At 37.3% G+C, this 22,751-nt stretch overlaps 1 protein-coding gene across 1 annotated transcript; it reads right to left on the bottom strand.

Annotated features, from left to right (window-relative positions):
• Nucleotides 1–18,316: 18,316 nt before the first annotated feature.
• On the bottom strand, nucleotides 18,317–22,431 carry LOC138309222 (uncharacterized). The gene is made up of 3 exons (XM_069250377.1): nucleotides 22,295–22,431; nucleotides 21,733–21,791; nucleotides 18,317–18,851 (listed from the first exon to the last, which is right to left on the bottom strand). The coding sequence occupies exons 2-3, from the start codon at nucleotides 21,769–21,771 to the stop codon at nucleotides 18,441–18,443; spliced, it is 450 nt and encodes a 149-aa protein (XP_069106478.1). The 5' UTR covers nucleotides 21,772–21,791; nucleotides 22,295–22,431; the 3' UTR covers nucleotides 18,317–18,440.
• Nucleotides 22,432–22,751: the final 320 nt, after the last annotated feature.

Genomic DNA, 22,751 nt, shown 5'->3' with positions numbered 1-22,751 from the left:
CAGTCCGAATCAGAGTAATCGAGATAATCAGTATCCAATTCGTCGAAAGCCAGAGGCGTCATTCTTCGATGTCGATAACTGTATGTGACACTTCCATACATGTGGTGTTCTAGCCTGTCATCTTTCAATGCCCCATCCAATGGCCAGAGTTTATATCATGTACAGACAGGTATTCAATGGGGATGTGGGATCTCCTTCAGAATCTAACATATCGTATATGCTGTTTGCCAGAGCTTCTATATGGAAATTACACCAGATCCAGATTCATTCGAATGGTGGAATGATTCAATCACCCATAATCAACCTGTGGACACCCGTGCGACTATAGATGGCACAGGTTGATATCCTCGGAGGTCTTTTATGAGGTCATCAAATGTTTAAATAGTTTTCAATTTTCAGTACTTTCCCTAGTCCCATAAAGGTACTGGTGGGGTCGCATCTGGTGTATGCGTGGATACACCATTGAAGACTCGCCAGAAAAAAGTTTTCTGCAGTGCTCTCCAGACTTGGCAAAGAGAGGAACTTCACTGTAGACCTCATTTATGACCTCAAGGAATTCACCTGTGCCATCTATGGTCACTAAGGGTTTCACAAGAATGAGGAATTGTGCTTCATTACGAAATAAGGAGAAGCAACTCAACCCTTTCGCAGGATGTGGCTCTGGTGTCTTTTCCATCTTACCGCAGAAGTCTGGAACATCATATACGATATGTGAATCACTAGGTTGAAAACAGGATGGAGCTCCCACATCCGCGAACCAGATATTTCTTGATGTTACCCCTGGCCCATGGACAGTTGAAACAAGTTAATAACCACGATGGTTAGCCGTTAATGTAATGTCACACAAGCTCAGCTCATCGACACTCTGGCGAGAAGAGCACGCACAACGATAATGCATACCATTAAGAACTATGAAAGAAATATGTTATACTGCAGGTAACCAATCTGACTTTCCTTTACATTAATACACAGAAAAGGATAAAGTTAACAGTAGAATGTGCTATTTCTAAAAGAAACAAATTTCGGAACAGTGTCGTGGTATTAACGGAAACAAATGCTTTTCTTCAGTTTTTAATTCGACACCCTATTAGGTGACGTTATGCTGTACAAAATTCATTTAGCGACGCTACTAGTCTACAAACTTTCGAACATGAAAAATGAATATGCTAGGAAATTGTCAAGTCCCACGTAGATATTAAAGCCAACTTAAAATTTCAAATGTGGTAATATATGAATCGTCAATTGCCAATATTAATCTTCAGGAAATTCTAAGACATCCGGAAACTGTAGTGTTAGAGGTTTGGAAAAAACAGCAATCATATACCCTTGTATACGCACCCGGTGATGGTTTTGTAAACCAAATGATGGTGCAACAATAATTAATCTTTTGAATTTCTATATATTTTTGTTGTTGTTTTACTAATTGATAAGAGGTCAAATAACTGATTACTAATAGTAGTTTTCTTGTTGGGAAAGAATTATAGCTGCGTCAAGCCAAATAGGAAAAAAATTGCTAAAATATTACCATTTTTGAGCTTAAAATCTTATTTTTTCATTTCCTGCGTACACATCACTATTTATTATAGGATTATTTGGGTCCTTTTATGTATTTGTTGTTCCTATTAGGATCATTTTGAATACCTCATTTGTCCACTTCGGTTGAAAAATGTTAATGTTAATTAACTATTTTTCAATTGTTAGTGAAATTCGAGATGAGCGGCCATCTTGATGACGTCAGAACCGGAGCTTATACAATGTAAACATTGTTTTCTTGGTTGGTGTTGTTTTTACTTATGTGATAAGTAACGTATATAGAAATATTTGTTTGCTGTTGGCAAACATTTTTGCTGCGTCAAGCCAAATATGAAAAACTTTGCTTAAAAATTACCATTTTGAGCTCAAAAATCCGGATTTTTCATTTCCTTCTTAGAAATAACTACATTTATATGGATTATATGGTCCTGATATGTATGTTTTTGTTCTATTGTGGTCATTTTGATGCCTCGTTTGTCTTCTCGTCTGTTAAAAAATATCAATGTTATGACTATTTTCAATTTTTAGTGAAATTCGAGATGGCGGCCATCTTGATGACGTCATAACCGGAAGTCCATCCCAGTTGATGCAATGTTACCTCTCGATTTCGTTATCAGTGGGTCATAAGGCTTCAGAAAAACATTGGTTCGTTAAGTTGTGGGGGGGGGGGGGGGGGTGCACGTGGACCCCCCTAGATCCCGGCCTCATACGATTAGCGATTAAATCAGCATCAAAGAGGTTCGTGGTAAGCACTTGTAAGATCATTATAAGGTTGAGTTTGCTTGATTCGTTGCACGGTTTTCGATATGTTTTGTCATGTATTATATTGGTTTGTCATTTGCTGTTGGTTTGATAAATGCCATGTCACCCTCTGTGAGGATGGCCTTATTCATTCATTCAATATCATTCAATATGATTGTTGAGTTATTACTTTTGAGTGTGTTGATGCATAAGTATAATTACGTTAGTCTAATAATACTGATATTAATCAATGTATGGCATTTATTTGGTTATATTTAGTAACCTAAACAGGTAACATATGTGAGGTAGTAACCATAGAAACCTGTACTTTACCACTCAGGCAATGTACAGGTGTGAGGTGTGAATACAGTCGATCGCATCCGAATATACAGGGAGCCTCAAGCTCGGAATTTCAGAGACAGGAACAGTGGTGTGTGCTTTACAGAAGAAAGGAGTAGACATTACGTGGTGCGGTGCTAGTTGCGTTTAGTTACAGTGTGTGTCATAGGGTATGCGGTCTACTATGTCACCTACTCTATATCAACAATACTAGCTTATATATATATACATGTGTGTTATTTTGTTACACTATTTAATTTTTGTATCAGATATAGCCTTAATTTTAAAGAAATGTCGAATCAGTTTTATAATGTAAATGTATTTCCTATGATGATATTTCATACAAATACATACTTTTATACGGACATGCGGGTACGGGTACTTCATCAAACGATATATGTTTTGTAATTCTTATCATAAATTTATACCTTGATATTCTTCATCATCATTTTCCTAATATATTTGCGGTCATTATATATTTCATCATTTATGTATTACGGGAGAAGACAGACTATAAGTTATTCAACTTGTGTCTGATCCCATTTGTATATATGCAAAAAAAATATGTTTAAATCAATACAGCCTGTGATTACAACTCACAAATGTCTTGCTTATATAACACCTGTTGATTCAATAGCATTTCACAAGTAAGTCTATAGCTATGATGGCTTCACAAAATACACTGAGCCACTTCTACCTACCAAAGGTTTTAAATGGAAAAATTTCAGGCAAAGTGCAAGCATTGTGTAGCAGATTTTTCAGGAAGCCTGAAAGTAACTTGCAACTGTGTTACTCACATGAAGGTTAGACGATAACTTCATTTTGTTTCAAATTTTATGAAATAACTATAATGATAGTTGTACAAATCAATACAACACACTTCTTTATAATAATAATTTGAAGTACAGTGATCCAAATCCAATCCAAGTTTAATTTCTCAAAGTTTTGAGCAATCAATTATTTGTTTATAATGCTAATTATTGTTATTATTTTTTTTTGCTGAGAATTGTATTTTTATCTGACCATGTTCATGGTCTAAAAATGAACTAATTAAAAAATACAAACTGTAATATTTATAACCCTCAATATTTGATAAATGTATAATGCCATTAATTTCAGAGAAAACACAGAGAGAAATTGTTTAAATTGAGAGAAAACATATCCTTCTAAATCGTCAGATCAAGACCATTCTGCCTGTTCACTTGATACATTTGTGACAAAAACCAAGAAATACTCCAATGCTGATTCACGACAACATCAAAGAACTGATACCCTTCTCCATTTTGTAGCTAGAAGCTTACTTCCACTATTCACGATTGAAAGTGAAGAATTAAAAAAAAAATAGAAAATGTGATTCCAGATATCAAGTGCCCAGCAGAAAACATTTAACACTGTTTGACCATAGACAAATGAGAGGATTTATGGGTATCAATGAACATTGCATTTCAGATTAGACTATGAAACAGTCATGATTTGTTGTAAGGGAGTGCGTGGAAAACATTCAACAGAAAATATAAACAAGAGGCCCAAGGGCCCTAACGGTCATCTGACTACCATGACAATAATCATATAGGAAATCAATTATATAGTGATCAAAGATATGAAGATATAGTGTCATGGTAGCCATCTTCAATTTTGGTCAACCAGAGATGTAACAACACTTTGTCGGGACCATGTTAGGATCATTTCATGCAAGTTTCAGTCAAATCGTACCGGTAGAATTGAGAAGTTCAAAACGTGTTTTCAAGATGGCGGTTGTGGCGGCCATCTTAAATTTCAGATCTACCCGAAAAATATCAACACTTTGTCGAAACTATGTATCATTTTTTGCAAGTTTCAGCCAAATCGCACAGGTAGAACTTGAGAAGAAGTTCAAAATGTGTTTTCAAGATTGCGGCTGTGGCGGCAATCTTGGATGTTCGGATCGACCTGAAAAATAATAACACTTTGTTAGGACCATGTCAGGATCATTTCATGCAAGTTTCAGCCAAATCGCGCCGATAGAACTTCAGAAGAAGTTCAAAGTGTGTTTTCAAGATGGCGGCTGTTGCGGCCATCTTGGATTTCGGATCGACACGAAAAATAACTAGACTTCGTCGGGACCATGTCAGCATCGTTTCATGCAAGTTTCAGCCAAATCGCACTGGTAGAACTTTTACGATCATGCAATAGGGGCAGCAGATACAATTCTAACGCCCTACCTGCAGGGCTACAACAGTAACATACCGCAGTCTCCCAAAACACGCACCTACGACTTCACACACGCTACACACTGCTTACATTGGAGGCCGGCCTTACATGACCCTTGCTGTTAAAAGGATGTTAAATAATCAAATAAACAAAATTACATTGATGACGTTATAACATCTAATGATTATTAGTGTTGTGAATCGGAATGATTATGTTGGCAGGGTGGGGGTCATTGCAATTTAATTAATTACAAATTATAATTACTTGGTCAAAACTCAATAACATTTACTCAGTTTTGTAAAACATAAAAAAGGTAATTAATTACAATTCCTCATTACATTTTCTTGAATGCAGCTGTATCATTTACACATTTTTATAGCCATACAGTGAAGCATTTCGCACATGTATAAGTTACTATGAGTAAATTCTGTCTAATAATACACACGTTCACTTCACATAAAACGCAAGTTAAATTTGAGCACTTCATTTTATCATCGCCAAAGTCTGAAAATTATCATCAGATGATCTCTTTCTGTCTGGTCGGCAACATCAACACTAAGTAATCTCTCTACTGGAGCTGAAGTGGCTGGTATAGTTAAGTACTTGCCAGCTCAAATAGACAACTTTAGGACAGTGTTACTGTTGCTGACCAGACAGAAAGAGATTATCTGATGATATCTCAGAATTGTATCTGCTGCCCCTATTGCATAATCGTAAAAGACGACTAAATTTAGGATCTTATCTTTTCTCTTCTACCTAACGGACTGTATCTTTCCTAATGCCTCCCTTGGCACCGCCTCACTTTTGGCCTTGAGTTGAGCCTTCGCCCTTGTGAGGAAGGCTCTGTGTTCTATCCCCTGGCCGAGACACACCAAAGTCTATAAAAGTGGTAGTTTCTACTTAGCGTTCAGCATGCAGGAAGGGGAACGACTTGTTCGCCCGTTGTCAGTATAATGTGACCAGGTGGGATGTGTTTCTTGGTGTCTTCGGCGGCATGCTTCAGTGATATAGCACTATGAAAAGGGCAACAGCTCCACTATAGAAGAAGACAACATGAAATACCGCAGTCTCCCTAAACACAGCACCTCGCACAACATACACGCAACACACCCGCATACATGGGAGGCCCGTCTTAAATGACCATAGCTGTTAATAGGACGTTTATTAATCAAACAAACAAGCCGTCCTTAAATGACCATGGCTGTTAATATGACGTTAATTAATCAAACAAACAAACAAACACAAACATAATTACAAGATGTTTTATGGAAGAAGTTTTCAGTAAAATAGGTCTTAACAATATATCTGCTTGCTCAACATAAAACTCAAAGCCACATAATAAAGATCACAATTTATTAAAAACCATCATATTATTATATTCTTCAAAATTTAGCATGTGGAAAAACAACTTTTGCAAAATATATTACCAGCTTACATCGAGTGGTGGGGATTCCCCATAATTACGCCACACAGCGAACTAGATGAAAACCAGTTCGCTGCCCCACAAGATGTTTTCTCGCACCTCGGACAGGGAAATCTCACATGATACCCGGTGCTAGATTTTTCTATCTCGTCCGATCTGTCTGGTACCTTTACGCGAATGTTGGCGGAATCTCACGCCATTCATGTAACAGTGCTCGCGCATGTGGGGGGGGGGGGGGGGGGAACCGTCAAACTCTCGAACCCGGTGACGTCACCCAAGCGTCAGATATAATCAATATTATTAGATATATGCGCATTTAGTCTATTTACCATGCATGTTTGGTTGTTGGTTTTAATTTATGAAAAACAGTATGTTTCGATTGATCATCGTTTTACTCTTTGATTTACCGAACTATAGTTTATGCGGAATGACTGAATATCGAAGCGCAGATGAAATGGTTAATCGGCTTTGAACCGGAGCCCAAGACGGGATAGTTTTTTTTTTTTTTTTTTTTTTTTTTTTTTTTTTTTTTTTTTTTTTTTACACTCTGAACGCGTTTATAGATGGGTTTTGTTATATTTTAGAGGCGCGAGAAAAAATCTATTACCTTTAAGTGATCAAGATCACGTTTGGGGATTTATGTTACAAAATCCTAGCCCTCGACTGAGATAACCCGATCTCGTTCACTTACAGGTAGGCAGATTTTATTATTCTATACAGTTACTATGTCACCAACCGATAGCTTTCTTTCCAACACCAATTGCGAGGCCAGGAATCTTCCCGAAGAAGCTAAGTAGACAACTGCCAAGCCCACTCACCGTTACTGGACACGGTCTGAGTGGAGGATTTCCGGGCGAAAAAAAAAACAGAAACACAAAAAAACAAAAACTTAACAGCTACATAAAAATAAAAAAAAAAAAAACCATAACCAACCAACAAAAAAAAAGAAAAAAAAAAAACAAAAAAAAAAAAACTTTTCCCGCCTCCCTCCACTCTGATATACCTTTTGGTATCTCTTCTGCATCACAATTCTGTTGTCACAATCACAGGCTTCGGAGTGTTATTGTTTGTGGTTGTCGAGATACTCTGGCAAGTATTCACAGTCTCCGCATGGTAATGCCTCACACTCCTGTGTTAGCCAGACTTCTGGGTTTTCTCGTCCCATTCGCTTGCTCACTCCACATCGATTAAATTGTGGGCGTTCATTACGTATTACATTAATTAATGGATATGATCATCGATCAATGCTGACATCGTGTACTGGCATGCACAGGTGTGGATTTTGATGAATGTGTTTCATGATAAATATTTATGTTTACTAAAACGTTCTGATGGAAAAATGTTATTTGTTTTAGCATTAACGTTATTATTATTAGGAAATGTTTTCATATTTCATTCAAATTTTATATAGAGAATTGGTTCAGACCTGTAACAGTTGTTCTCCACTTTCGGTTGTAATGTGATATACTAAAACAATCACATGTTTTTTATGTTTACATTATCCGAAATAAAATCAAATATGCAATCAAAAATTTAATTAAGGTAGCTCCATACTTTTGGGAAAACCCATGTCATTTTTTTCCAACAGGTCTTATTTTCTTGCATTTTTCATGTAGATTTCAATTCTGTAAAGATAAATGGGTGTTCTCGAACTACTTTTTGAGATATTTGGGCTTGAAATATACCATCCATGCAAATTTGCCGGCCGAAAATAGAAGAATTCATAAAATTATGTTTTCTGTAATATTAGGGTGAACGTAGTCTCGATCCTGTTGATTTTTTTTGTCCATAAAGCTCTAACGATAGAACAATATACAAAACTCTTGTATTTTTACAAATGCTAACTAATTTTTATTATTTTCCAGGACCGTTTCTATACGTAATTATCATGTTTTGCCATATTTTCGCCCGTAAAAAATCAATGAATAGGCCAAAAAGGAAATGAAAACCCATGTCAATTTCACAATATTTGTATATGATATGCCCAATATAATATATTTTTCAAATATCATATAAAAACATGGGGTCCTCGATCAAAATTTAACAATTTTGTAAGCTTGAAGTTTGTAACTCACAACCCTATCCCCATTTCATCCAGTGCTAAGTGCTACAACCCTACCCCCATTTCATCCAGTGCTCATATTTGACTATTTTTAGCTCACCTGGTCCGAAGGGCCGGTGAGCTTATGTCATGGCGCGGGGCGTCCGTCGTCCGTCCGTCCGTCCGTCATTTTGTTTGTTTGTTTGTTTGATTAATTAAACGTCCTATTAACAGCTATGGTCATGTAAGGACGGCCTCCCATGTATGCGCTGTGTTGCGTGTATGTTGTGCGAGGTGCGTGTTTCGGGAAACTGCGGTATATTCATGTTGTGTCTTCTTGTATAGTGGAACTTTTGCCCTTTTTATAGTGCTATATCACTGGAGCATGCCGCCAAAGACACCAAGCAACACACCCCACCCGTCACATTATACTGACAACGGGCGAACCAGTCGTCCCACTCCCTTTTTGCTGAGCGCTAAGCAGGAGCAGAAACTACCACTTTTATAGACTTTGGTGTGTCTCGGCCAGGGGACACAACCCAGAGCCTTCCTCACAGGAGCGAACGCTCAACTCAAGGCCAAAAGTGAGGCGGTGCCAAGGGAGGCATTAGGAAGGATAAAGTCAGTTAGGAAGAATAGAAAAGATAAGATCCTAAATTTAGTCGCCTTTTACGATCATGCAATAGGAGCAGCAGGTACAATTCTTACGCCCTACCTGCAGGGCCACATTTCCTTTAAATCGCTACTAGTCATAGAGTTCTGCATGGATTGTAACCAAATTTGGCCACAAACATCCTTGGGGGAGGGGGAACAGAACTTGTATAAATTTTGGCTCTGTCCCCCCCGGGGCAGGAGGGGCGGGGCCCAATAGGGGAAATAGAGGTAAATCCTATAAATCGCTACTTGTAATAGAGCTCTGCATGGATTGTAACCAAATTTGACCACAAACATCCTTGGGGAAGGGGAAACAGAACTTGTATAAATTTTGGCTCTGGTCCCCCAGGGGCAGGAGGGGCGGGGCCCAATAGGGGTAATAGAGGTAAATCCTTTAAATCGCTACTTGTCCTAGAGTTCTGCATGGATTGTAACCAAAATTAGCCACAAACATCCTTGGGGGAAGGGGAACAGAACTTGTATAAATTTTGGCTCTGATCCCCCGGGGGCAGGAGGGGCGGAGCCCCTCAGGGGAAATAGAGGTAAATCCTTTAAATCGCTACTTGTAATAGAGTTCTACATGAATTGTAACCAAATTTGGCCACAAACATCCTTTGGGGAAGGGGAACAGAACTTGTATAAATTTTGGCTCTGGTCCCCCGGGGGCAGGAGGGGCGGGGCCCAATAGGGGAAATAGAGGTAAATCCTTTAAATCGCTACTAGTCATAGAGTTCTACATGAATTGTAACCAAATTTGGCCACAAACATCCTTGGGGGAAGGGGAACAGAACTTGTATAAATTTTGGCTCTGGTCCCCCGGGGGCAGGAGGGGCGGGGCCCAATAGGGGAGATAGAGGTAAATCCTTTAAATCGCTTCTCGTCATAGAGCTCTGAATGGAATGTAACCAAATTTGGCCACAAACATCCTTTGGGGAAGGGGAACAGAACTTGTTTAAATTTTGGCTCTGGTCCCCCGGGGCAGGATGGGCGGGGCCCAATAGGGGAAATAGAGGTAAATCCTTTATATCGCTACTTGTAATAGAGTTCTACATGAATTGTAACCAAATTCGGCCACAAACATCTTTGGGGGAAGGGGAACAGAACTTGTGTAAATTTTGACTCTGGTCCCCCGGTGGCAGGAGGGGCGGGCCCAATAGGGGAAATAGAGGTAAATCATTTAAATCTCTACTTGTCCTAGAGCTCTACATGAATTGTAACCAAATTTGGCCACAAACATCCTTGGGGGAAGGGGAACAGAACTTGTATAAATTTTGGCTCTGGTCCCCCGGGGGCAGGAGGGGTGGGGCCCAAAAGGGGTAATAGAGGTAAATCCTTTAAATCGCTACTAGTCATAGAGTTCTGAATGGAATGTAACCAAATTTGGCCACAAGCATCCTTTGGGGAAGGGGAACAGAACTTGTATAAATTTTGGCTCTGACCCCCCGGGGGCAGGAGGGGCGGGGCCCAATAGGGGAAATAGAGGTAAATCCTTTAAATCGCTACTAGTCATAGAGTTCTACATGGATTGTAACCAAATTTGGCCACAAACATCTTTTTTGGAAGGGGAACAGAACTTGTATAAATTTTGGCTCTGGCCCCCGGGGGCTGGAGGGGTGGGGCCCCAATAGGGGAAATAGAGGTAAATCCTTTAAATCGCTTTTAGTCATAGAGTTCTGCATGGAATGTAACCAAATTTGGCCAGAAATATCCTTGGGAGAATAAGAACTGAGTTTGTATAAATTTTGGTCCGGGGGGGCAGGAGGGGCGGGGCCCAATAGGGGAATTATAGGTAAATCCTATAAATCGCTACTTGTCCTAGAGTTTTGCTTGGATTGTGACCAAATTTGGCCATAAACATCCTTGGGGGAAGGGGAACAGAACTTGTATAAATTTTGGCTCTGACCCCCTGGGGGCAGGAGGGGTGGGGCCCAATAGGGGATTTAGAGGTTAATATTAAAATTCCTTTAAAAAAGAAACAATGAACCTGTATTCAGAACATTACTTGGCGTTTCAAACCAGGTGAGCGATACAGGCCCTCTGGGCCTCTTGTTTTGAAAATCATGCCGCAAAAGAAAATTCCACATCAGTTCATATGTTTTTTGTGATAGTATATCTGGTTTATGTCTGTTTGTTTTTATGATTTTCTCCAAATTTTGTGTTTAAAGAAAATCCGTATGCGATTTTTTTAGAATTCCGGAATTTCGGTCCGACGGGTCCCCTCTTATCATTTATAGCGACGAACGGCACTTCCGGTGTGTTTGAAAATCCATTCCCATTTACGACAGGGAATGCAAAAACCTCAGAGATAGCATATAATTTTCACTTCACTGCTTTTATTTGATTTATTTAATGATTATAAACATTCAATATTATATGTAGACAATTTTCACCTATTGAAAAAAAATATCCAAGTGGGATGTCGTGGCGTATCGGAAACCATTCTGGAATTCAAAACAACCTCCGCAACTTCCGGTAAAGCGTCATATGAATTGGCGCGGTTTTCAAAAGTATGGACCTAACTTAATGATAGTATCATAGAATGATTGTGAAAATAATCTAACGTGGAAATTGAAGTTCTGACAAAGATGAAATTGATAACATCAAAATTGATAATGATGACGTAACAAAAGCCAATGTTGTGGCAGGTGATTGCTTATATATATTAAAGGTGATACAATGCCGACGAATGTTTACTTATTCTATAATAGGAGAAGAGTTCCATTATACAAGAGGACACAACACGAATATACCGCAGTCTCCCAAAACACACACCACGCACTAAGTACACGCTACACACCGTATACATGGATTACCGCTGTTAATATGACGTTAATTGAACCTTTCAAAACATATTGTTTTTTTAAGTCATGACACTATACTTAAATGGAATAAATACTAATTACACAACAGAAGCAAAACAAATTATCTTATATGTATTTTTGTTTTACGTGGATAAATGTAAACAATGAAACATCAATTATTGTCCAAATGATGAATATTATTTATGCTGTGTCTACGGAGGAGCATCTTTTACTTTTTGTATCTACAATAATATACTGTACACAATGCTATCATTAAGGACAGAACACTCATACTATTAGTGGTACTAATTGCAGTCACAAACAAATACCGCTCAGAACAAATTCAAGAACTTGACACTGATAACGAATCCATCTTCATCAACATCTCCATGGCAAACTCGCACAACCTCACAATAGGATCGTACTACAGACCACCCTCAGACAAAGGACATTCACTTGACCAATTAGAAATCTCCATAAAAAGACTAGGACATAACAACAACACAATTATTTTCATTAGTGGAGATTTCAACTTACCACACATAGATTGGCAAAACAAAACAACAATTCCAGGTAAAACAGACACAAAACTTCACCAACAACTACTTGATATCATAGACGACAACTCTCTCACACAAATGACTACCAACACAACTAGAGGTGACCACATTCTTGACCTAACATTAACAAATCGCCCTTCAATTGTCAACAAGACTGAAACATCACCACCCATAGGGAAAGCTGATCATGACATCATATTCACTGAAATTGACGTGCGACTCAAGAAAATTAGGAAGCAGCCCAGGGACATCCCCCTATACGGTAAAGCTAACTGGGACAATATTAGAAATGACCTGACTCACATCCACACTAAACTGGACGAACCAACAAACCAAACAATAGACGACCTCTGGAACCTTTTTAAGAACACACTTAATGACTCAGTAGATAAAAACATACCAAAAAAACCACATCACATACAAATCTAAACTACCATGGATAACAAAACCCATCCGTCAACTCATGAAGAATTGTTAAAAAATTACACGTACAGAACAAAAACAAACAAGACCAAGAGCTCAAACAGAAATACAAAGCATGCAAATCAGAACTACAAAAAACTAGAAATGCATACATGTATCTAAACTACATAGAAAAAATGATAAAAGACCTACCAATAGATGAGCAACAACAGGAGTCACCACAAAAAAGAAGAAAATAAAACCCTAAAAAATTATTCTCATACATCAAAACAACAGGAAAAGAGAACACAGATAACACAGCACTAAGAAAGGATGGACACCTAATGACAGACACCACTTGTAAGGCAAACATATTAAATGAACAATTTAAATCAGCCTTCACAACAGAACAGGATCACCCCATACCAGATAAAGGACCATCACCACACCCAGTCATGCCTGAAATAAACATAACACAACAAGGATAACCTCCTTAAAGCTGACAATGCAAGTTAAAAACATGCAGTTGAAATTAAAAAAAAATATATTAACGAAATATTTTTTTTCAAAAATTGTTTCTGAGACATCCCCTAGTTATGACAGTGTGGTATCTAAGGAAGTGGCAGCCATTTTTCTTTTGCTCTGCTTAGTAACCTTCACTGGCCAACCCCCTATATAAAGCACGGGACACTTAACACACGTGTGTCATTCTAAACATGTCTTGTCTCAGATACACATGCCCCGATATTGCCAATAACAATGTCAAATTGAAAATAAACACTGCACTCACCTGACAATATTTCATTGAAGTAATAGATGAATGTGTTGTCAGCTATATCCCAACATATGTCCAATACGAACTAATAAAACACTTCAATATACACTAAGTTTTACACGTACATGTACAACGACACGTGTGTGTCCTTGATAGTTGTCGCTCGTTCGGGTCAGGTACGTAGTCATGTGTATATGTTCAGTTGAGTGCATCGGGTACGATGATATACGTGGAGATATGTGGACGGATTATTGTTTGGATTTCTATTCACTTGCGTTAGATGTTTATTTTGAGAAACATCTAAATGACAACTTAGAGGAGTTGACATGTTTTCACATCTTTTCCCATATAGTTTTACAGGTGAGGGTTTTGTTTACCTATTTGTAGGTGATATAACCTGTGGACTGCTAGGTGTATAGGTACATGAATGAGCGCACGTGTGTCGATTCACGCGCTTTATATAGGGGTCGGTGAGTCGTCGGGATGTAAAACAAAAATGGCTGTCCTCGACCGGGGAATGTCTCATAAACGATTCTTGAAAAAACGAGTATACTTATTTAAAAAAAAAACAACAACATTTTAATAATTTTAACTTGCATTGTCAGCTTTAAGAACATCAACCCACACAAAGCAAAAGGACCAGACAATATACACGGCAGACTACTAAAAGAACTTAGGGACATAACAGCACCCATACTTACCAAACTTTTCACTTACTCACATACAGACATTACCAACAGATTGTAAACACGCAAACGTTAACCCCATATACAAGAAAGGCGACAGATACATTGTTTGTTTGTTTGTTTGATTATCTAACGTCCTATTAACAGCTATGGTCATGTTCGGACGGCCTACCATGTATGCGGTGTGTTGCGTGTATGTTTTGCGAGGTGCGTGTTTTGGGAGACTGCGACAGATACAACCCCACTAACTACAGACCCATATCACTCACCTGTATCACATGCAAACTCATGTAACATATCATTACAAGCTCCACAATGTCACATCTGGAGAACAACAACCTACTATACAACTTACAACACGGCTTCAGATCATCCAGATCATGCGAGACACAACTTGCTACATTCATACACGAACTCGCAAACAATAATAACAGCAACAAACAGACAGACATTATTATCATGGACTTTGCCAAAGCCTTTGACAAAGTCCCACAAAAACGCCTAGAACACAAATTAAAATACTACGGTATAACAGGCAACACACACAAATGGATCACAGACTTTCTCTCACAACGCACCCAAACAGTAGTACATGAGGGGAAACAATCAAATAAAATACAAATAACTTCAGGAGTCCCTCAAGGAACATGTTTGGCCCAATTCTGTTTCTAATTTTCAGTGGGTTTTTTGTGCCGTGTGATCGATAAGTGACTTTCGGTACGTCAAGTACTTTTTTTCAAGAGCTCAACTCAATTCTTTTTAACTTTTTATGGAACAGCAAAGTAGACCAGACAGAAAGAGATTATCTGATGATAATTTTCAGACTCTGGCGATGATAAAATGAAATGCTCAATTTGAACTTGCGTTTTATGTGCAGTGAACATGTGTATTATTAGACAGAATTTACTCATAGTAACTTATACATATGTGAAATGCTTCACTGTATGGCTATAAAAATGTGTAAATGATACAGCTGCATTCAAGAAAATGTAATGAGGAATTGTAATTAATTACCTTTTTTATGTTTTACAAAACTGAGTAATTGTTATTGAGTTTTGACCAAGTAATTATAATTTGTAATTAATTAAATTGCAATGACCCCCACCCTGCCAACATAATCATTCCGATTCACTTTGATAAAACAACATAACACCAACACAACACTAATAATCATTACATGTAATTTTGTTTGTTTGATTATTTAACGTCCTTTTAACAGCAAGGGTCATGTAAGGCCGGCCTCCAATGTAAGCAGTGTGTAGCGTGTGTGAAGTCATAGGTGCGTGTTTTGGGAGACTGCGGTATGTTACTGTTGTGACCCTGCAGATAGGACGTTAGAATTGTATCTGCTGTCCCTATTGCATGATCGTAAAAGGTTCTACCAGTGCGATTTGGCTGAAACTTGCATGAAACGATGCTGACATGGTCCCGACGAAGTCTAGTTATTTTTCGTGTCGATCCGAAATCCAAGATGGTCGCAACAGCCGCCATCTTGAAAACACACTGAACTTCTTCTCAAGTTCTACCGGCGCGATTTGGCTGAAACTTGCATGAAATGATCCTGACATGGTCCTAACAAAGTGTTATTATTTTTCAGGTCGATCCGAAATCCAAGATTGCCGCCACAGCCGCAATCTTGAAAACACATTTTGAAATTCTTCTCAAGTTCTACCGGTGCGATTTGGCTGAAACTTGCAAAAAATGATACATAGTTTCGACAAAGTGTTGATATTTTTCGGGTAGATCTGAAATCTATTGAATCATTCCACCATTCGAAGAATCTGGATCTGGTGTAATTTCCTGAGAAGTTTGCAAACAGCATATACGATATGTTAGAATCTGAAGGAGATCCCATATCCCTGAACCTGTTGTTCCTGATATAAACTCTGGCCATGGATGGGTCATGAAAGATGACAGGCTAGAACACCACAGGTAATGAAGTGTCACATCAGCTCATCGACATCGAAGATGACGCTCTGGCTTTCGACGAATTGGATACTGATATCTCGATTACTCTGAATCGGACTGCATGTACCAGCTACCAGACATGCCGAGTCACGTCAGAGGAAAGTGCAGTGAGGCGGGAAAAAAACGCACAATGATAATGGTTATAATTGAGAACCAGTGAAAGAAATATGTAACATTGTGGTAACCATCTGACATTTTGCTTATACTATGATTAGGAAAAAAACGAAACTGTGACTTGTCCTTCCTAGATATTCTATCAACTTTACATTCATTACGTTCTACCGGTGCGATTTGACAAAGTGTTGTTATTTTTCGGGTCGATCTGAAATCCAAGATGGCCGCCACAGCCGCCATCTTGGAAACACATTTTGAACTTCTTCTCAAGTTCTACCAGTGCGATTTGGCTGAAACTTGCATGAAATGATCCTGACATGGTCCTGACAAAGTGTTGTTATTTTTCGGGTCGATCCGAAATCCAAGATGGCCGCTACAGCCGCCATCTTAAAAACACATTTTGAACTTCTTCTCAAGATCTTCTTGTGCGATTTGGCTGAAACTTGCATAAAATGATCCTGACATGGTCCCGACAAAGTGTTATTTTTCGAGTCGATCCGAAATCCAAGATGGCCGCAACAGCCACCATCTTGATAACACATTTTGAACTTCTCCTCAAGTTCTACCTGTGCGATTTGGCTGAAACTTGCATGAAATGATCCTGATATTGTCCTGACAAAGTGTTGTTATTTTTCGGGTCGATTCGAAATCCAAGATGGCTGCCACAGCCACCATCTTGAAAACACATTTTGAACTTCTTCTCAAGTTCTACCGGTGCGATTTGGCTGAAACATGCGTGAAAAGATCCTGACATGGTCCTGACAAAGTGTTGTTATTTTGCGGGTCGATCCGAATTCCAAGATGGCCGCCACAGCCGCCATCTTGAAAACACATTTTGAACTTCTTCTCAAGTTCTACCGGTGCGATTTGGCTGAAACTTGCATGAAATGATCCTGACATGGTCCCGACAAAGTATTGTTACATCTTTGGTTGATCCCAAATCAGAGTAGCTACCATGACACTATATCTAATTAAATTCCTATATGTTAGGGCCCTTGGGCCTTTTGTTTGAAATAAAATTTGTTGAAAGATATTGAAAATGATCCTGACATGGTCCTGACAAAGTGACACCTTATATAATTAATTTTACTATTGCCAAGGTAGTCAGATGACCGTTAAGGCCCTTTGGGCCTCTTGTTTCATTTCCTACCCAGATATCACTACATATATTGAATTATGTGGTCCCGATATGAATTTGTTGTTCTATTATGATAATTTTGATACCTCATTTGTCTACTTCGGTTGAAAAATGTTAATGTTATGACTATTTTTCAATTGTTAGTGAAATTCAAGATGGCGGCCATCTTGATGACGTCATAACCGAAGCTAATACAACGTAAACATTGTTTTTTTTGGTTGGTGTTGTTTTTACTTATTGATAAGAGGTCAAATAACTTATTAGAAATATTTGTTTGCTGTTGGCAAACATTTTTACTGCGTCAAGCCAAATATGAAAACTTTGCTTAAAAATTACCATTTTTGAGCTCAAAATCCAATTTTTTTATTTCCTGCGTAGAAATAACTACATATTTTGGATTATATGGTCCTGATATGTATTTATTGTTCTATTGTGGTCATTGTGATGCCTCGTTTGTCTTCTTCTGTTAAAAAAATGTCAATGTTATGACTATTTTTCAATTTTTAGTGAAATTCGAGATGGCGGCCATCTTGATGACGTCATAACCGGAAGTTCATCCCAGTTTATGCAATGTTACCTCTCGATTTCGGTATCAGTGGGTCATAAGGCTTCAGAAAAAAACATTGGTTCGTTAAGTTGTGGTGGGGGGGGGGGGGGGCACGTGCAGAAATGTATGTATTTTATGAAAACATGCAGCATGCCCTGTGAACTTGAACTAGGTTTCTATTGTCATCCGTCCTGGAATAAAATTCTTATACCATAACAACCATTGGATTGAAGTTGAATTGTAACGCTAACATTCCATACGTTGCTCAAATGACTGACCTGTATGTTTGTAGAGGCTTGCCAACATGTAGGTCAATTCGGGGACACAGGCACATACTGCTTGTAAGTTTAACATATATTGAGACGCAAAATTGATAACTAAGATCAAATAACGAGAAACCTATATACAGTGTATTATTCTTAAATTATTTAAAATATCAATTAATACAAGATGTTTTTTGGATGGAGATCCCAGTCTATTTGTTTGTGTATAATCAATATATACAAACTTTTACTATACAGTTCGATATCACCAGGGCATAATACTTTTCATCACGGCACCAGCTGCGATGCCAGGAAGCTGGCCGAAGAAGCTAAGCAGACGACTGCCAAGCCACTTCACGCCGCTGTACACGGTCTGAGTGAAGGATCTCTGAGTGAACTTCCACTCGATTTCACCATTGTATCTCTTCTGCATCACAATTCTATTGTCACAATCACCGGCGCGGAGTGTTATTGTTGTGTGTTTGAGATACACGACAAGTTCACAGTTCCGCATGGTCCTGCTCAGCTCCTGTGTAGCCAGAATCTGGGCTTCCCGTCCCATCGCTTGCTCCTCCCACGTTAAATTGTGGGCGTTCTCACGTATTACATAATTAATGGATTGATCATCGATCATGCTGCACGTGTACCGCAAGTGTGATTTTGATGAATGTGTTTCCTGAAAAATATTATGTTTACTTAAACGTACTGATAAAACCATGTTTTAATCTTTACATTGCGGTATTGGTATTAGTAAATGTTGTTTTTGCTCTGTTATGACATTCTAAAACAATAAAAAAATGCTTATCTTGATAGAAATGCAATACGATCTGCAATTTGTCAAAATTAAAATTAATGATTACTGATATTAACAGGAAATCATCATAAAAATAATCTGGAATGGTTTCAGTTTCAGTTTGAAATGGACGAGCTCGCAACACTAAAGATGCTACACCATAGACGAATGGTAATTTGTATTATTAAAACAGGAACAGACAAATTAGTATTTTTCTTCAGTTTACTTACACCATTACCATCATAACAAAACGTCAAACATCATTGAAACTTAGAGCTTCTTGTTTTACTTTAGAATAAAGGTAGTTAATCGCACCCAAAAAGTCCATGACAATATGCCTTACCAAAACAAAAGCTAAGCAAATTATTTTATATATAGTCCTGTGTTTAAAACTTAGAAACAATTTGTTACTAATTATTATCCAGATGATGAATATTGTTTATGATCTGCCGGCGGAGGAGTATCTTTTATTTTTCGTAACTAGAGACCTCGGGGACGCAGCAAAATTTTTTTGAGGCACGATCTTTGCATGCCGTGCGTCAATCATGCGCTTCACATTTTTACCACAACTGCTCATCAGAGTTGTGTATGTGTGTATTATGTGATGCCCAACCCCCAATAAGGTTCATATTAGCTAGGGTCAGTGACACTAATTAATAGAACACCCCACGCCAATTAAAAGATTCACTCAACTGTGACATAGTCCGACCGTAATCTGCTAATTGGAGCACAGGTAAAGAAGTCACACCTCTAACGAGTACCTTCCTAACTCTGGTCCGCTAAAACTGCACATTCTTATCAGCAATCACATTTTAATCAAAGCTTTATTAGATGCCCATTTCATTAAATTTATATTTCATATCTTGTAAGCAGGCATACAACAGAGATGAGATCGTAAATAGGCCTACTTTGTTGCATGCTGCAGTAGCCATTTTGTTGTTAACCTGAATAACCCTACATGCACATTACCCACAAACCATCAGTGTTGGAGAGTGAGAAGCGTAAATCGTTCCTGTTAACCTTTCTAATTTGTTTTTGGCGGCAAATGTGACTTGAGAATTGTCGTGGAAAAGAAACACAATAAATAAAAACATTGTATTTATTTTTAAAAGATCGTTTTAGAAATACGGCTGAATTAATAACATTTCTATTTCAAACAAAAAATAACAGTAATAATTATGATTTATAAAACAGCCTAATCATCTTTTTTTGTAAAAAAATTATCTTTTTCATAAAATAATGATATTGATTAAATAATATATTTACGATCAGAAGCTCAAATATGTCCTTTAAATTTCAAAAATTTAGATAATTAAATATAATTAAAATATTGATATGAATACTGTAGTTAAATCAATTTTACATAATTATTATCATCTTTTCTTTACTTATTCTAAAGAAACATAATAAGTGTACTTTTTTTAAACATTATCAATGTTATTGGTTATAAAATTTAATATTAAATATAATTGAAATTTAACGCGATTAATGATTGACCCTTAAGTTTAATATTTTGACCCTCAGAAATTTTATTGGACCCTCAGGATTTCAGAGCCAAGGGTCACCGACTTTTGAGATTTTGATCCTACTGGATGCCCTGACTTCAATGATATACTCAATGCGTGACATTGAATACTGTTAATTTTATGCATTAAAGTTCAGATACAGAATTAAACAAGGGCATAAACAATAACAGGCTCTTGAAGTCTGTAAAGGATTATATCAACTTGACATTTTAATTTGTTTCCATCAAATCTGAATTCAGAAGAAGATATTTGATTTTTTAGCCCCTCATGTCCCTGGGGGTCAGCCAGAACCGCTATATAACATTAAAGATATATTTTGTTTATCAATCGATACATCTTAACCATTTCTATTATTTCAAAATTTTTGTATTCAAATTTCTAAAGAAACCAATATGGCGAGTCTTCCTCATTTAGGTCTCAACACAGTGTCAAACGTGTTTCGCTCTGATTAAAAACGGGTATCTGATTTATCTGAACTGGTTTACCTACAGACCATTTAACTCTATAAAAACCATATGAGAACTAGTTATTACCATCTCGTTGTGCACACATACTTCAGTGAAAGATTACGCCATGTGCAAACATAGAAATATACTAGATTTACTTAAGTTATACATGACTGTGTTTAAACCCAGGAGTGCACGTTCAATAGCATAATATGTGTTTATTCAGGTGTCAAATCAAGCACCAGTAACAATTAACTGACATTTAAAAATGAAGTCTGTATAAGATTTCAAATACTATGTTGTAGCCTATGGTTACTGTAGCCTTCATTTGTTTTCGAACTTTATTTCCTTGAGCGAAAACTAAATGATGCTGTTATTAAATTTGATTTCATTGATTTAGTGCAAAATGTACCATTACAAAAACTATATCTCGGCCTCTATTTTTAATAATAAGTTGAAATAAGATTCACCAAGTGGATCTATACCGTATGTTGAAGATGTATGAAAATATATGGTTTGTATATTTACATCGCTTCGTCTATTTATATTACCGATTTTAAACATTTTCATCATTTTCGCAATTGATAAAAGTTAAAATAATGTTTTTGTCTAAAAGTGGTGATCTTATGCGAAATTAGGTGAACTTATCAATTTACCATGAATTTGGCTTTGAGGGGACATAATTCGAAGGGCAATGGATGACGGAGGTTAGAGGGATTGAAGAAAACAAAACAAAACAAAAATTGCACAAGAAAAATGTTCAAATAATTTAACTTTTGTTAAATTAATTACCTGTATCGGAGGACTGAAACGTGAATTAGAGCTTCCCATTGTTATTCTGGGTTAGTGTTCTGTAAGAAATATGATACAATCAATGCTTCATTGTTTTCATATGCAATCTGTCTTTAAATATACGCTATTTCATTTTAATACCTGATAATATCAAACTTAGAGACACCAATACTTAAATAAAAGCACTAAAGCTTAGAAGTTCAGTTCGGGAAATATAATACACATGTAATTATTATGTAAATGTAGTAAAACAGTTCTTTGCAATAGGAGATAAAGATGATTAGTCATTATGTTAACGATTGTTTATATTAGCAACGGATTCAATCAATATCGTGTTCTGGGTATCAACAGTACACGTACTTCCGCGTTGCTTACTCGTCATGTATTGATCATTCTTACAGCAGCGATAAATAATGATAACTTATATACAGTTACATATGAAGAATAAAAATAACGCATTACTAGATTTATATCGAGACTGTCTTAACTAATTATATAAATAAATATTTAAACAATTATTCTGTTGAACTCCATTCCTTAATCTGAGCATTTGTCCACTCACCTTTCACAACACCAAACCTCTACCCTAAGTCACGGAAAGGAATGACTTTCGGGATAGTGAGTACGTCTGTAAATTTCCAATATTACATGGACCTATTCCTGGAATATGAAAATTCCTGCTAATGCAGATTGCAATACGTGAGTAATGAAAAGTAACTGCGCAGTTTTAACGCATCGCTATATATGGAACTCTTCCAAGAAACGGTACATGTAATTTGTAACATGTTTTTCTCTATAAACAATGACAACCTGTACCCGGAACCATATAGTGGTGTATTAATCACATCGTCATCGGAAATACATCAAAGTTCGATTATTTCACACACAAAAAATGTCAACGAGAAATGTACAATCTATGGACCAGAGCGCTTACCAGAAGTCTTTTAAGGTGAGTTTTATTGCTTTGATATATTTTATCTGAAACGACTCGTTTTAAATGTCTGAATATTTGATATAAT

This window comes from Argopecten irradians, chromosome 15 (assembly GCF_041381155.1).
Source record: "Argopecten irradians isolate NY chromosome 15, Ai_NY, whole genome shotgun sequence".
Lineage (NCBI taxonomy): Eukaryota > Metazoa > Mollusca > Bivalvia > Pectinida > Pectinidae > Argopecten > Argopecten irradians.
This window is presented reverse-complemented; position numbering and strand designations above follow the sequence as displayed.